The following is an 18,183-nucleotide window of genomic DNA, read 5'->3' as shown; positions in this document are numbered from 1 at the left end:
ATCTACTTTCATTTTCCTTATACATTGTACATGTGTAACAGGAAAAGAGAACAGTGTGCCTCGACTGCGGATCGAACCCGGTACCCTCGGCTTGCTTGTCTTGTTTTATCTTAGTGTCTTCCTCTCCTTTCCATTTAGTTGTTGTGTTCCGTCCGCTGTGTGTAAACGTTTCACATTTCAAACTTCTTGTCACATTTAATTCCACTTGTGGGATTCAGCTCAAACTTGCATGAAATGAGCCTTCAGGTCAGTCCAAAATACAAGAAGGCTACTATAACTGCTATTTTTAAAATCACATTTCAGGTTTCAAGTATATTCTCTTTTCACCTGTCAATTTGGATTCAGCAAAAATGCTCACTGTCTTGAAAAACACATTTAAGACTTCTCAAATTCCACTAGTTGGATTCCACTCAAACTTGTCTGAAAATATCCTGAAATGGTCCAGACCAAGTGTCGTTATTTTTCGTGTTGGTCAGAAATCCAAGATGACCAACATATACTGCTACTGAGTACCCAGTATACTAGAATAGTACTAGAGTCTTTTAAATTCAGATGACTGTTAAGGCCCCGGCCCATGGTCCTCTTGTTAGAAGCTATAAAGTCATATGTTGTTGAAAAATGTGCATGCTAATGTCAGGTATCAACAGGTTACCAAGAAAAGAACAAAAACAAACAAAACATAACAAAAATAACAGCTATCAGTAAATGAGAACTCATTCAGGTGACTGTGGTATTAACTTCTGGCCCATTGGCCTCTTGTTATGAAAAAGGTTGAATGTTTAATGTTCACATGTTCCAGAACTGTCACAGTGGTATCATATTATCGTTTTAGCTGTCTAAATCATTTTAAATTCTAGATGTTATTATTTTTATTGCAGTCCGCCATATCCACTCAGATCAAAAGTACATCATGGATCAGTTGGAGTTTTGTCCCCTAGGATACTTAAATGAACACACAGGTATGTATATATATATATATATATTGAAACTGGTATAATTTGTATGTTTATACTGGTACAAGATATAAATATACTGGTATGATATATTTACCTGTATGTAGATACTGGCATAATATATATGAATTATATAGTGGTATAATCTATATATATACTGGCAATTTTTCCTTTCTGTATCATTTCTCAAACTTTTTATTGCCAACTCGTGTACCATCTGACAGTCTGTTCATTATTTGCGACTTAGTAGAGGCTCTGTATTCGTTACCATACATTGTAAGTACATGTACTCAAATAATTTTAGCTCGCCTGCTGCCCTTCAAAACCATAAAAGTATGGGAAGGGTATAGGTCTAAATTTGTAACTATATGGACAAATTCATCATTTGTCTGGTGTTTTAGTAATTCTATAGCTGTTCAAATGTCAAACATGCCTTTCAACAATTAGATATTATAGTGTTCATTATTAAAGGCCAATGAAAATGCAAAAAAAAATAATAAAATAATTTTTTTTTTTTTTTTTTTTATAACAATCACATACATTAGATACTATTGAATTGTATTAGGAGAGAAATAATGCAGTGACCAGACCAGGACCTTGACCCGGGAGGGACCAGCTCCTTAATATAGATGGACGCTCTATAAACTATTGAGCTACCTGCATGGCCACTGAATCTTCTTTCTCTAGAGAAATAAAACTCAACTATAAACTTAAGCTTACATATAGCCAGCAATTCTGTCATTTATGTAAACTATATGCTGTTATTACCATTTGGACCACTCTGAGGTTTTAATCTATAATTTAAGAATCTTTTGTTTGTTTGTTTGTTTGTGTTTTACGGCCCATCGACAGCTAGGGTCATTTAGGGCCAAACAGTATCATTTTGTTTTATGACTTTTAAAAAAACTTAAGAATCTCAATGTTATATAGTTTGTATGAACTGGGTGACCAGTTTAATGGGCTATATATATCTATAGATGTTTATTTCAGATGGGATGGCTCTTATGATACTTAATTATGCACAAGACATTGATGTGATGTTCATGAAGAAGGTGTGGGCTAAAGGTGAGTTCTAGTTACACTTTGAACTTTTGACCTTTTACAGGTTCATAAGTTCAAGTCTTGGATCTTGCTGTAAGCTGCAGAGATAAATGGCAAAACTTGATTGTCAGCTAACATGTGACACTTCTCCATGATATGAAATTAGCAATTCATGTCCAAACAATTTTTTTTTTTTCTGATTCTCTGATTGTTTGTACTACAGCATTGCTTTGGCTCATACATTCTTTCTTTCTTCATCCCAAACAAACTGTCAACAGAAATTTCCATGATTGGATTATAACAAAAACATCCTAATTATATGCTAAAGACATTGATATGATGTTCATGAAGCAGATGTGGACGAAAGGTGAGTTTTACCTACACTTTTTGAACTTTTGACCTTTCACAGGTTCATTAGTTCAGGTCTTGGATCTTGCTATATGCAACAGAGATAAATGGCAAATCTTGTTTGTCAGCTAGCATGTGACACTTCTCCATGATATAAGATTAACAGTTCATGTCCAAACAAATTTCTTGTTTTTTTTTATTCTCTGAATGTTTGTACTAGCTAGCATTGCTTTGGTTTATAAATTTCCCTCTTTCCCAAACAAACCGTCAGCAGAAATTTCCATCATTGGGTTATAACAAAAGCATCCTCTAGGAAAATAATAGATTAAGGTGCTTCTGTACCTGTGAATGAACTTTTCTGTGTACCAAAAACCTTACAGTATAAAATCGGAGTATTAAGCGGTAAAATATCCCCCAAGTCATTATAAATATTATCAGGCTAACCATAGACATGTTCACTTGTTATATTATCAATCACTATGAAAGTTCAATAAAGTAAAATTGACTACATGGCCACAGTTAAATAATTTCTCATGCTGATACATGTATTAAATGTCCCAATTCCAGCGAAGTACAAGGCGCTAGTGGATGGAGGTACCAATGTGCTATACGACAGTGTCATGGCCGATCGGGATATGTACATCCCTGATCTCATCAGTGGAGACTTTGACTCAATCAAACCAGAAGTTTCAGAGTTTTACAAAACCAAGGTAAAGGTATTTACACTGTTGATAATCAGTGATTTATCAGAAAATCATAAAGTGTTAATTATCTTTGTCAGTTTTTGTCTCTTTAAACTCATTGGTTAGATAAATATTTGTTTGTTTTCTCTTTCCTGAATCTATATTAAACCTCATTTTTATGGGCGGTCTGATAGACCAAAGTCAGAATACTTTGTCCCCCAGAACAAACAAATGGAGAAATTTTTTACATAATTTTTTTCTTCTTATTGTTATTTAATCTCTTTCACATTCTTCTGACTTAAAAGGTTTGCACTGTTTTTAGTTCAACATACAAATTGTAACATCAAAGTTGACGTGGTGCTTATGCTACACCAGTAAATGGCGTTGGCTTGATATACAGTCATTGTCAGGTTTAGACGAATTAATCATTCGTAGTAAACTGAAGTTCTACATCAACCAAACCTACCTGAGTGATTATATAGGTATGTCATATGTTGCAGAGTCTGGACTTTACCCATATTTCACACTTGATTGAGCCAAGTGCTCATGTTGAACTTACCTGTACTTCTAATCCTTTGTGTCACTAACATTTTGTTTGGATTTCTGCACCTAAATTTGTCAAAATAAAACAACTATCTAGTCAACTTACCTCCAATTTTGTACAAGGGTACCTTTTAACTGGTAAACATTATTTTACAGCAGCATAAACTTTTCACATTTCAAATTTTTTAAGTTTCACCAGTGCGATTGATCTTAAACTTGCTATAAATGATCCTGAGATGGTGCTGTCTGAAAATCCAAGATGGCCACCATTGTCACCATCTTTAAAAACACACTTTGAACTCCACCAGTTCAACTTGTGCCACTGAGCTGAAAATTGGTGGCACCTTAAAGGAACTGTTGTTATTTTGTTGAATTTCAATAGTCCATGCTGTGTTATAGTCTGATGACTGTTGAGGTCCATGGGACTCCTGTTATGACATAATGTCATTTATCAAGCTTATGTGACTGATAAATCTAATAATGCTTATATTTCACATATATGATACTGTTCGTTACAGTAGTTGGAATTAACTTGTATTTGATTTGATTGATCCAATATTTTATTCCAAAGCTGTGTCTCTCATTTGTTTTCGTTTAATCTTGTGATTCCTTGAGAATTAAGAACTGTGTGATGTAATTAAGAACACTTACATCATCCCTGAGAGATACAGTGTTCTGACATTGAATCCTGTGGTATTTAACTTTCTTTGAAATGATAACAATTTCAGGGTGTGGAGATTGTATCTTCACCAGATCAGAACTATACAGACTTCGCTAAAGCCCTCCGACTCCTCATATCCAAGGCCAGCATAAAGGTATATATACATCTGGTTCATCTAAATAACTGTAACACAGTGTACAGTCAAAATACAATATTGTATTGTTACACAAGTCATGTCAGAGTAATGTTACACAAGACATACAATGTAAATGTAATGTAATACAAGACATACAATGTAAATATATATATAATGTTACACATGACATAAAATGTAAACATAATGCTACAAAGGGCATACCATGTAAATGTAATGTTACACATGAAATACAATGTAAATGTATTGTTACACATGACATACAATGTAAAAATAATGTTACACATGACATACAATGTAAATATAATGTTACACATGAAATACAATGTAAATGTAATGTTACACATGAAATACAATGTAAATATAATGTTACACATGAAATACAATGTAAATGTAATGTTACACATGACATACAATGTCAATGTAATGTTAGGCCATACAATGTAAATGTATTGTTACGCATGACATACAATGTAAATGTAATGTTAAACAGGCCATACAATGTAAATGTAATGTTAAACAGGCCATGCAATGTAAATGTAATGTTACATATGAAATACAATGTAAATGTAATGTTAAACAGGCCATACAATGTAAATGTAATGTTACATATGACATACAATGTAAATGTAATGTTACATATGAAATACAATGTAAATGTAATGTTAAACAGGCCATACAATGTAAATGTAATGTTAAACAGGCCATGCATTGTAAATGTAATGTTAAACAGGCCATACAATGTAAATGTAATGTTACACATGACATACAATGTCAATGTAATGTTAGGCCATACAATGTAAATGTAATGTTAAACAGGCCATACAATGTAAATGTAATGTTAAACAGGCCATACAATGTAAATGTAATGTTACATATGAAATACAATGTAAATGTAATGTTAAACAGGCCATGCATTGTAAATGTAATGTTACACAAGTCATACAATGTAAATGTAATGTTAAACAGGCCATACAATGTAAATGTAATGTTAAACAGGCCATGCATTGTAAATGTAATGTTACACAGGTCATACATTGTAAATGTAATGTTACACAGGTCATACAATGTAAATGTAATGTTAAACAGGCCATACAATGTAAATGTAATGTTAAACAGGCCATACAATGTAAATGTAATGTTAAACAGGCCATGCATTGTAAATGTAATGTTACACAGGTCATACAATGTAAATGTAATGTTAAACAGGCCATACAATGTAAATGTAATGTTACACATGACATACAATGTAAATGTAATGTTACACAGGCCATATGATACAATGTAAATGTAATGTTAAACAGGCCATGCATTGTAAATGTAATGTTAAACAGGCCATACAATATAAATGTAATGTTAAACAGGCCATACAATGTAAATGTAATGTTACACAGGCCATATGATACAATGTAAATGTAATGTTACACAAGACATACAATGTCAATGTAATGTTACACATGACATACAATGTCAATGTAATGTTAAACAGGCCATACAATGTAAATGTAATGTTACACATGACATACAATGTCAATGTAATGTTACACATGACATACAATGTAAATGTAATGTTACACAGGCCATACAATGTAAATGTAATGTTAAACAGGCCATACAATGTAAATGTAATGTTACACAAGACATAAAATGTAAATGTAATGTTACATATGACATACAATGTAAATGTAATGTTAAACAGGCCATACAATGTAAATGTAATGTTACATATGACATACAATGTAAATGTAATGTTAAATGTAATGTATGTTACACATGACATACAATGTAAATGTAATGTTACACATGACATACAATGTCAATGTAATGTTAAACAGGCCATACAATGTAAATGTAATGTTACACATGACATACAATGTCAATGTAATGTTACACAGGCCATATGATACAATGTAAATGTAATGTTACACATGACATACAATGTCAATGTAATGTTACACATGACATACAATGTCAATGTAATGTTAAACAGGCCATACAATGTAAATGTAATGTTACACATGACATACAATGTCAATGTAATGTTACACATGACATACAATGTAAATGTAATGTTACACAGGCCATACAATGTAAATGTAATGTTAAACAGGCCATACAATGTAAATGTAATGTTACACAAGACATAAAATGTAAATGTAATGTTACATATGACATACAATGTAAATGTAATGTTAAACAGGTCATACAATGTAAATGTAATGTTAAACAGGCCATACAATGTAAATGTAATGTTACACATGACATACAATGTAAATGTAATGTTACACAGGCCATATGATACAATGTAAATGTAATGTTAAACAGGCCATGCATTGTAAATGTAATGTTAAACAGGCCATACAATATAAATGTAATGTTAAACAGGCCATACAATGTAAATGTAATGTTACACAGGCCATATGATACAATGTAAATGTAATGTTACACAAGACATACAATGTCAATGTAATGTTACACATGACATACAATGTCAATGTAATGTTAAACAGGCCATACAATGTAAATGTAATGTTACACATGACATACAATGTCAGTGTAATGTTACACATGACATACAATGTAAATGTAATGTTACACAGGCCATACAATGTAAATGTAATGTTAAACAGGCCATACAATGTAAATGTAATGTTACACAAGACATAAAATGTAAATGTTATGTTACATATGACATACAATGTAAATGTAATGTTAAACAGGCCATACAATGTAAATGTAATGTTACATATGACATACAATGTAAATGTAATGTTACACATGACATACAATGTAAATGTAATGTTACACATGACATACAATGTAAATGTAATGTTACACATGACATACAATGTCATTGTAATGTTAAACAGGCCATACAATGTAAATGTAATGTTACACATGACATACAATGTCAATGTAATGTTACACAGGCCATATGATACAATGTAAATGTAATGTTACACATGACATACAATGTCAATGTAATGTTACACATGACATACAATGTCAATGTAATGTTAAACAGGCCATACAATGTAAATGTAATGTTACACATGACATACAATGTCAATGTAATGTTACACATGACATACAATGTAAATGTAATGTTACACAGGCCATACAATGTAAATGTAATGTTAAACAGGCCATACAATGTAAATGTAATGTTACACAAGACATAAAATGTAAATGTAATGTTACACAAGACATAAAATGTAAATGTAATGTTACACATGACATACAATGTCAATGTAATGTTAGGCCATACAATGTAAATGTAATGTTACATATGACATACAATGTCAATGTAATGTTACACAAGATACAGTATCTATGTAGTGTTGCACGAGGCAATATATAATATTTATGTAAAAGTTTGGAAATTGAATGTTTGTAACATATTGATAAGACATATATTAACAGCAATCTATTAACACTAGCCCTTATAACACCTTATATGACTATTCATCACACAAGTGAAACATGACAGGGACTTCTGTTCTTTGATGAAGCTAGCATCGGATATCAGAACACATGTACTTACACGAGACACACAATGTAGATACGTAGCATATACATTGTATTTACATAACACATACACCGAAGTTATACAACACATGAAATATAGTTTGATAACACATACAATGTTGTTACACAGCACACACAAGACAATGATTTTAAGATGATAATTAAAAAAATGTTTTAATGGTGATCATGTTTTGATTAAATTTGAGTGACTTGAAAGGTGATGCCAGGCAGTTTATAACCAGAATATTTTTATCACAGTCTCAGACTAAAGGTGATTAAATCTACTTGTTATTAAAAGTTTTTTTTTTTTTCACAGGTATTTAAGAAATTAAAAAATGTAAATTTTTAATGTTTTTGTTGACTGTCAGGTGGAGATCATTGTTGTAATGGGTGCATTTGGAGGTCGGCTTGACCAGGTATTTGGTAACATTGATGTCCTACATCAGGCCCGGACACTGACCTCTGTTCCAGTAGTGCTAGCTTCCCATTGTCAGATGTGTATGCTGTTGAAACAGGTACATTGATAAATACTGTATATCAAGAGACTTTTCACCCTCTGTCTACAAAAATACTTTTCCTCCATTTAAAATTTGTCTTTTAAACATTCAATAGATGTTCTATCTACATCATGGAGTGCATGAAGAAATCAAATTTTAGCTCACCAAGACAAAGTCCACGGGAACTAATGCTATACCCAGGTATCAGCATCAGCATCGTCGGCGGCGTCCATTAAATGTTTGGTTCAAGATTTTCTAAAACAATGTTGTGTTGATACTAATCAAGATACAGCTTAATAGGTACACAAATGTACATGCATTTGATATGTGTGTTCTTGTGACAAGTCTTTTCCATTGGTACTACGTTTGCAGAACTCCTGACCTGTGACCTACTTTAAAAAAAACCTTTAACCTTGGCCACAGTGTTTTAACCATATGAGATAGGACTTTCATATTTGATATGTGTGTTCCTTGTTAAAAGACCTTTCTATTGGTATTGCATTAAAAGACCTGCTGACCTTAATTGTGACTGACCTTTGACCTACTTTTTTAAAAGCAATTTAATAAAATAGTTTATTTAAATTTAACAATATTATTATTCAAAATTCATTCAAATATACATACATTTCTATAATTTGGGATCGGAAAACAAGCTTAAAGCTTAAATTTTGATTTCAACTCATTCTGCAAGCTATTTTATCTTCTTACAATTCTTGTACCATTGGTGATAACACCTGATCATCGTGAATGTCTGTAAAAGTTTGACCTTTAGACATGATATGACCCTTTGTTACCTGTGAAGAAGGCTTTGCGTTCTATGCACTAGCTGAGATGAAACAGAGGCTCTATTAATGGTAGTTTCTACTACTGCTTTGCATTTTGGGATTGGGGTGACTAGTAGGCTCCTTGCCTGGGTCTCAAGTTCGAAGCCCACGTGGTGTGGAGCAGTTTCATGGTACTGACCGTAGGTTGGTGGTTTTTCTCCGGGCACTCCGGCTTTCCTCTACCTCAAAAACTATTCACATCCTTAAATGACCCTGGCTGTTAATAGGATGTTAAACAAAATAAACAAAACTAAACCTTGCCAGTATAATGGGACTGAGTGGGGTGTCCTGCTGGATGTCTTCAACAGTATGCTTCAGTGAGGTGTCACTAAAAAGTTGGCATAAGTTCCATGCTATCACAGGGAGACGATCATACCGCATCCTTCCAAAACACATGCACTCACCACATTCATCTCACATGTTGGTGAGGTTATCCTTAAATGAACCTAGCTGTGTTATGTTGTTAAACCTAACAAACACAAGCAAAAAGATTGGTGAACTTGTGCACAGCACTTCCATCTTCTGTCATCTGTCTTTTTTTTATACTACTTTTTTTCATGCCACTTGTTATGAATAACTTAGATACCAAAGGTCTAAATCATCTTTGGTTGAAGGGGAACTGATTTGGATTAAACAGTGGGTCAGGCCCCTGGCCCTTAAAGGTCTTGAAGGGCAGGGCCCAATAAGGGAAATATAGACAATTGTTTAAGATCATTCGCCTGTAGGAACAAAAGGATTTGATCCAATTTTGGTCTGAAGCATCCTTCAGTGAAGGGGGACAAATTTTGTATAAAAGGTGGGTCTGACACCCAGGGGCCTGTGGGGCAGAGCCTAGAAGGGAAAATACAGCAAATTCTTTAAAATTCTTTTTTTTTGTCGGAATGAAAAGATTTGGTCTAAATTTGGTATGCATTCTTGGGTGACAGGGAACCAATTTTGTATTAACATTGGGTCTTTCCCCAGAGGAAAGTGTTGCCTCCAATGCATGTTACTCTGAGGCAGATCTCTGTTTAGGAAAGATATTTAAAATATACCATAAAGCGCTTTGCCATTATCACTGAAATATCCAGGTGAGTGATGCAGGTCCAATGGACCTCTTATTCAGCAAATTAATTCAAACTTAATACAGTATAGGTCTGCATTGTGAGGTCCTCTCCACCTGTAGGTCTCCATCACTAAGTCTTCCCACCAATTAGAATGTTTTTATTTACTGGTTAGGACAAAAATACATTCTATACATTTAATTACAATATCTGGTAAAGGTATCAGGTAGATAAACCTAGATAGAAATATTTCCTATATACATATAGAGAGAATTAAACAGCGATCCTAGATAGAAATACTTCCTATATACATATAGAGAGAATTAAACAGCGATCCTAGATAGAAATACTTCCTATATACATATAGAGAGAAAAAGTTTGGTTTAAACAGTGATCCTAGATAAAAAATATTTTTTATATACTGGTACGTATAGAATGGAAGAGTTTGGCTTAAACATTGATTGCTTAAAAAAACAAAAATAAGGAAATAAACCACTGGGGAGGTATAGGGATTGTGTAACTGAAGAGTAGATATGTCTGTTTAACCTGTCATGTTTATAGGGAATCAAACACTGCCTGAAAGTTGACACTGGATATGAGGGTGACTGGTGTGGACTGATACCCATAGGACGACCTTGTCATCACATCACAACAACAGGACTCAAATGGAACCTTGGTAAGATGGATACTATGTCTAAGTCGATTTCAGCCAAATTATGTTTGAAACACCATTTGGGGAGTTCAGTCATTTCTGAAATCAATAGAGGTTTTGTGGACTACTGGAGGCAAGTTGGCAAGGTCCAAAAAGGGGAAATTAGCTGTGGTTTTGCTTGAAAATGATACTCCTTCTGAAGTGATTTAGAGGATATCAGTCAAATTTGATTTGAAATAGCAATGGCGGGGTTAAAAGGATAATTCAGTCAACCATGGTTATTCTAACTCCAGCAGAACATAAAAATGATATATCCAGATGAAAGAATCTGTACTTAATAGTTGTCTGCCACATAGCAAATGTCCAGTATGGTCAGTTGAAGTTTGGGGTTAGCCCACACCAAATATAGCAATAATCAGAAGACTTCACATACAAATCTTTCTCAGGATTTTGATTTAACAAAATGCATGGCAAGCAATTGTGATATGTATCACAATATAGAATCCATGATGAATTGTTGTTTTGAGACAGGTTTTCCCATGTTGACTGGTCAAAGTGTGAAGAGATGCATGGCTTGTTAATTTGCATTTAAACCCTTAGAGTTTATTAAAAAATGCATGGAAAGAAACATGAGCTTGTATCAATACAATGTTCATAAGGATTGGAGAACTACAATTTTATGAAAGATTTTGTGACATGATAAAAAATAATGAAACTTGACTGAATTGTCCATTTAAATTATTTCTAACATAAATGAGGTTGGTCTGTATTCAAATATTTCCTGCAAGTTTTCTCAGCTACTTAAAATGTATACCAATATAGCTTAACATGAAGTCAAGGTCACTGGGCAATGATCTAGGTCTAATTTGGTATCATTTCACTGAAGAACATTTTGTTACGACATTATGAAGCACAGTTCGTTAGAATTAAAAAAAGAGTGTACTGACACAAGGTCAAGGTCTCTGGATCAAATATCAAGGTCAAATTTGGATCCAAAGGTCAAGGACAACATGGATCTCTGACAATAACCCAAACTTACAAATGTATATTATACTGGCATTTACATTACTGTCAGCCCAGCAAATATGGAGGTGGGACAATTGTCACATCATAGTACATGTATAATACATATTTGTCTTCAATTGTAATTGTTTTTTTTTATGTCTAAATATTCCAAGAACCTCAGCAATATAGGTAGATGGCTTTTGGATGATTATAGGATATATTGAGCTACGTGTACATTGCAGGACCCTTACTGACCTGTCAGTGTTCTAGTTAAAATTTAAGGATAGCTTTACCTTCCATGATGACAAAGAGTGTTGAAATAAGTACTGGTCTACCTCACTATCTTGTTAAGTACAGTACTATGTTTGCATGTGAATCTGTATCATTAATTATGTCTGCCCTTTAGGGAGACTTGTTGTATTAGTACCAGGACACCATTTCTTTTTCTAGTTCTTCTTCTTCTAATAATTTCTTGTCCGGGCCATAACTTCTGAACCATTGAATAAATGTTCATTAAACTTTCGAGGTTACTTGAATCAACTAATAAAACCATTGTGCTGTTTGGTCACTTTGACCTTGACCTCAAGGTCGAAGTTCAAATAAGTGCAAATTTTACATTAGTTTCCTGTCTGGGGCTAAAATTTAAAGGTCAGTTGAGTGAAACCAAAAAAAAACAACAACAAAATCAGTGCCTAGTAAGGGAGAAGGGGAGACATTTTGTTCACAAAACAATCTCTAGTTCTACCTATAAGTTTGATTTATAGCAAGGCAGTTTATTGTTTAATGCTTAGATATATCGCCTGTCGATAACTTTGGGCATGATAGCTCAGTCCCTTTTAGAGTGCTGGCCATGTAGCTTTAGGTGAAGATCGGAGGTGTATGGTTTGAAGCTCCATATCCATGTTGTTTCTTTTTCATCTTGGGAATCTGAGAAACAGACTGGTCTGTGCTGTCAATGTTGTGTCCTTTGACAGGGCAATTAACCCTAGGTAGATGGCATGCAACAGGGCCGTTTGTATATTGTTCACATGGTCAGTGAGGTAGTCACCAACTACTACAAGGAAACCCTGCCTCAAAATGACCCTGGCTGTGCACGAGGCAATAAACCCAGCAAATACCTCTATAACTCTCCCCTAGAGTCTTGAACTCTTTAAGAACATATGCACAGAGTACCTTTGTTGAAGTGTCCTTGATTATGTACAGGTTAATCAATAAGAGGGATTGGTTAGGTGTGATAACACCTTAGGGGTATTTATTTTCTAGACGTGACATATGAATTAATAGTTTTGTCAGTTCACTTGTTCAACATAACAAGCTGACATTTTATACTATACGGTGTGCTGTAAATGTGTTGTAAAGTCATTATCACCTTGGTCGAATGTTGGCAGGATTTACTTTGAATGGTATTTCTTTCTAGAAATAATTAAGCGTTTTCATTATGGAAGTGATCAAACACATTATTGTATAATTTTGTTCAATCATTCTAAAGATAATAAGATACTTACAGTTAATTAAGTGCTGAGCCGACCATCATCAGATGGTGGGCTGTTTAATTGGCTCTGTGTCTATGGTCCCTGGTCCATCATCCATCCATCCATCCTTCCATCCATAAATTATCACTAATTCTTGAGATATACTGGAAGGATTTTCTGAAACTTCAAATGTGGGTTCCTCTTGGTCTCTAATTGTGCCCATTTGCTCTTAAGTCTGATCCAGAAAAACAAAATGTCTGCAAGAAATATTGTATCTTTAATTAACTGAAGAATATTTTGTTATGACATTTGAAGCAGATTGTGTCAGAATCAAACAAAGATTCAGCTGACTTAAGGTCACGGTCACTGGGTCAAAAGTCATGGTCACATTTTGTATTTTTTTATTGATGAATATTTTGTCGTGATATATAATGAAGCAAAATTGTTCAAAATCAAACAAGAGGCAACTGACCAAAGCTCAAAGTCATTGTGTCAGAAGTCAATGTCACTAGGGCCAAGGTCAAGGTCAGCTGACTAAAGATCAAGGTCATTGGGTAAAAAAGGACACATTTTGTATCTTTTTATTGATGAACATTTTGTCATGACATGATCGATGAAGCAAAGTTGTTCAGAGTCAAACAAAGAGTAAATTTTCTAAAGGTCAAGGTCCTGGTTTCAAAGGTCATAGTCATTGGATCAGAGGCCAAATTCACATTTTGTATCTTGTCTCTTTATCTTATTTAGACATTATGAAGTCAAGTCAAGTTGATCGGACTTAAGCATGAAGTAAAACTTTCCAAAGATTTAGGTCATTGGGTCAAAGGTTAAGGACATTCAGTTTCAGAGGTCAAGGACAAAGTAGATCTCTTACTATGACCCTGGTTCTTAGTGGGGGAGTATAGGATTTAAATAAAGCAAATCAAATCTAGCAAATGAGTTTTATATTGCATTTCCATTATCCCAGCAAATATAGAGATGGAATTGTAGGTTGTATATTTTACTCCCTTGCCACAGAGCAGGTTTCTTACTGACCTGTCAGTTTTCTAGTTTAAATTTGAGTCTGATCCAAAAAATAAATTGGCTAATAGTTGAAGTTTAGTTTTATGATTTCTATTTCACATAAAGTTTTTTCTTAGACATATATATCTCTTAGGTTTCATTTGTAATTTCTCTTTGTCTTAAACTTCTATGTATGTTTTTGTTGTGCCCATTGAGTCTGATCCTGAACTTAGTCTGAGTCTGAGTCTCCTCCTGAGCAGAAGAACTGACAGTTAAAGTTTAGCTTTGCTATTTCTAATTCACAGAAAATTCTTCTCAAATATCACTCTTATATTTTATATGTTCTTCTTGTTATCAGATCATTAAAGTAGAGAAAATATTATACATAGGACAAATAAAGATAATTCAATGGTGGGCACCAAGATCCCTCTTGGATCTCTTGTTGGAACCTTCTCCAGTCCCACATATCCCGAATTGAATACAGTTCAACTGGAAAGGTTGCAAAGACTTTGAATATGTTTTGAATTTTATCCATTTCTCTAAAAAATAATTCTGTAATCCATACAGGGAGATTACTCCTTATAAAATATGTGATTTTTCTGCAGGAAATATATTCCAGTCAAAACCTCATTGAAGTTGTTTTGATGGGACAGCAAAGAATTTATGACATTATTGCTCAGATAAGAAAAACAAATGATGATAGCTCTGAAAGTATAAGGATCATGATGGGATGAACATAATTTATTTTGACAACATAATGCTCTTTCACAAGTTAGCTCACCTGCTGAAGGTCAAGTGAGGTTATGCTGTGGTGCGACATCCATTGCCAGCCCTACGACTACTTCTCAATAACTACAAGACCCAGAGAACTCATTTTGGGTCTGTAGCATGCTTGGGTGAAGGGCTACCAAGTTGGTTCAAATAGCTGACCTTGACCTACATTCAAGGTCCCTGAGAATAGGCTAAAATATTTAAAGAACTTCTTCCCAATAAACATGAGGCCCAGAGACCTGATATTGGGTCTGTATCATGCTGGGGAAAAGGGCTCCCAAGTTGGTTAAAATGAATGACATTGGTCTTCATTCAAGGTCACAGGAGAACAGGCTATAATCTTTAAACAATTTAACTTCTTCACAATAACTATGAGGCCCAGAGACTTGATGTTGGCCAATAGTATGCTGGAATGAAGAGCTACAAAATTTATTAAAATGAATAAACCGAGCTAACTCTGATATTTGAATAAAGTGGTAATCAGCTTAGTATCTGTATAAATGACCTAGATTAACGTCAAAGATGTTTGAAAGGCAGGTGAGTGATACAGGCCTGTTGAGCCTCTTGTTTATACTTTATTTCACTATGTATTGTTACCTAGGGGTTCTGCGTCAGATCTGCAAGATACACATATCAATATGCTTTCCTGTTGTACTTATACTTGTGAGTAAATAAATTGCATTTCCCCAGTCTATAGATTTTGACAGTGATTTTTGTCTCCTACAGAAAACCAAGGATTGGAGTTTGGTCAATTGATCAGCACATCCAACGTTCTTGAAGGAAATGGGCAGGTCACCATAGAAACAGACAATGATTTATTGTGGTGCATGGAAGTTAAAATGGATGCCAAATAAAGAGTTTTTAGGAATGAAGAGCTTAAACGTGTGAACCAGTTTTATTATGGAAAGCATTGACTGAAAGAAAATTTAAGGTTGAAAAATGTTTAATTAATATTTTATATTTTCTTTTAACTCTATACTTGGTGCTTAGTGTATACATGTATTGCTGTGTTATTTGAGACAGATATTTTATTACTGTTGTGCTTTTTAGGTCATCTGACCCGAAGGGTCAGGATGACCTATAGCCATCGTGCTTCGTCCGTCGTCGTCCGCCGTCCGCCGTGCGCCGTGCGCCGTCCGTAAACTTTTCACATTTCAATCTTCTTCTCAAGTTCCACCAGTGGGATTCACATGAAACTTGCCAGAAATGATCCTGAGATGGTCCTGACCAAGTGTTGTTATTTTTCGGGTTGGTCCGAAATCCAAGATGGCCGCCATAGCCGCCATTTTGAAAACACATTTTAAACTTCTTCAAAAGTTCCACCACTGCTGTTGGGCTGAAACTTGCCAGAAATGATCCTGAGATGATCCTGACAAAGTGTTGTTATTTTTCGGGTCGGTCTGAAATCCAAGATGGCCGCCATAGCCGCCATCTTGAAAAACACATTTAAAACTTCTCCTCAAGTTTCACCAGTGCTATTGAGCTGAAACTTGCCTGAAATGATCCTGATATGATCCCGACCAAGTGTTGTTATTTTTTAGATCAGTCCGAAATCCAAGATGGCCGCCATAGCCGCCATCTTGAAAAACACATTTTAAACTTCTTCTCAACTTCCACCAGTGCTATTGAGCTGAAACTTGCCTGAAATGATCCTGATATGATCCCGACCAAGTGTTGTTATTTTTCGGGTCGGTCCGAAATCCAAGATGGCCGCCATAGCCGCCATCTTGAAAAACACATTTTAAACTTCTTCTCAAGTTCCACCAGTGCTATTGAGTTGAAACTTGCCTGAGATGATCCTGATATGATCCCGACCAAGTGTTGTTATTTTTCGGGTCGGTCCGAAATCCAAGATGGCCGCCATAGCCGCCATCTTGAAAAACACATTTAAAACTTCTTCTCAAGTTTCACCAGTGCTATTGAGCTGAAACTTGCCTGAAATGATCCTGATATGATCCCGACCAAGTGTTGTTATTTTTTAGATCAGTCCGAAATCCAAGATGGCCGCCATAGCCGCCATCTTGAAAAACACATTTTAAATTTCTTCTCAACTTCCACCAGTGCTATTGAGCTGAAACTTGCCTGAAATGATCCTGATATGATCCCGACCAAGTGTTGTTATTTTTCGGGTCGGTCCGAAATCCAAGATGGCCGCCATAGCCGCCATCTTGAAAAACACATTTTAAACTTCTTCTCAAGTTCCACCAGTGCTATTGAGTTGAAACTTGCCTGAGATGATCCTGATATGATCCCGACCAAGTGTTGTTATTTTTTAGATCAGTCCGAAATCCAAGATGGCCGCCATAGCCGCCATCTTGAAAAACACATTTAAAGCTTCTTCTCAAGTTTCAACAGTGCTATTGAGCTGAAACTTGCCTGAAATGATCCTGATATGATCCCGACCAAGTGTTGTTATTTTTTAGATCAGTCCGAAATCCAAGATGGCCGCCATAGCCGCCATCTTGAAAAACACATTTTAAACTTCTTCTCAAGTTCTACCAGTGCTATTGAGCTGAAACTTGCCTGAGATGATCCTTATATGATCCCAACCAAGTGTTGTTATTTTTCGGGTCGGTCCGTAATCCAAGATGGCCGCTGAGGCCGCCATCTTGAAAAACACATTTTAAACTTCTCAAGTTCTACCAGTGCTATTGAGCTGAAACCTGCCTGAAATGATCCTGATATGATCTCGACCAAGTGTTGTTATTTTTCGGGTCGGTCCGAAATCCAAGATGGCCGCCATAGCCGCCATCTTGAAAAACACATTTTTAACTTCTTCTCAAGTTCCATCAGTGCTATTGAGCTGAAACTTGCCTGAGATGATCCTGATATGATCCCGACCAAGTGTTGTTATTTTTCGTTATTTTTCGGGTCGGTCCGAAATCCAAGATGGCCACCATAAATACCATCTTGAAAAACACATTTTAAACTTCTTCTCCAGGTTCATTGGTGCCTTTGAGCTGGAAATGGATGAGGATGTCAAGGAAGGCGAGCCAACATAAGTGTTAT

At 34.9% G+C, this 18,183-nt stretch overlaps 1 protein-coding gene across 1 annotated transcript; it reads left to right on the top strand.

Moving 5' to 3' along the window:
• The first annotated feature begins 38 nt into the window (after nucleotides 1–38).
• On the top strand, nucleotides 39–16,220 carry LOC117333853 (thiamin pyrophosphokinase 1-like). Its single transcript, XM_033893269.1, has 8 exons — nucleotides 39–80; nucleotides 879–959; nucleotides 1,944–2,018; nucleotides 2,910–3,052; nucleotides 4,297–4,383; nucleotides 8,280–8,426; nucleotides 10,837–10,951; nucleotides 15,901–16,220. Exons 2-8 carry the CDS (start codon nucleotides 911–913, stop codon nucleotides 16,026–16,028), a joined length of 744 nt encoding a protein of 247 aa, XP_033749160.1. The 5' UTR covers nucleotides 39–80; nucleotides 879–910; the 3' UTR covers nucleotides 16,029–16,220.
• The last annotated feature ends 1,963 nt before the right edge of the window (nucleotides 16,221–18,183 follow it).

The sequence above is a fragment of the Pecten maximus genome, chromosome 9, assembly GCF_902652985.1.
Source record: "Pecten maximus chromosome 9, xPecMax1.1, whole genome shotgun sequence".
NCBI classification, from domain to species: domain Eukaryota; kingdom Metazoa; phylum Mollusca; class Bivalvia; order Pectinida; family Pectinidae; genus Pecten; species Pecten maximus.
Note: the sequence above shows the minus strand (reverse complement) of the source record. Positions and strands in the feature narration are given on the sequence as shown.

What these genes read in the sequence shown, in the direction of transcription:
- LOC117333853 (XM_033893269.1), top strand. Translation starts at nt 911, where the DNA reads ATGGATCAGTTGGAGTTTTGTCCCCTAGGATACTTAAATGAACACACA. An exon ending in GAAGAAGGTGTGGGCTAAAG is followed by an intron (nt 2,019 to 2,909) that starts GTGAGTTCTAGT and finishes TCCCAATTCCAG; the next exon opens with CGAAGTACAAGGCGCTAGTG. An exon ending in AGGACTCAAATGGAACCTTG is followed by an intron (nt 10,952 to 15,900) that starts GTAAGATGGATA and finishes TGTCTCCTACAG; the next exon opens with AAAACCAAGGATTGGAGTTT.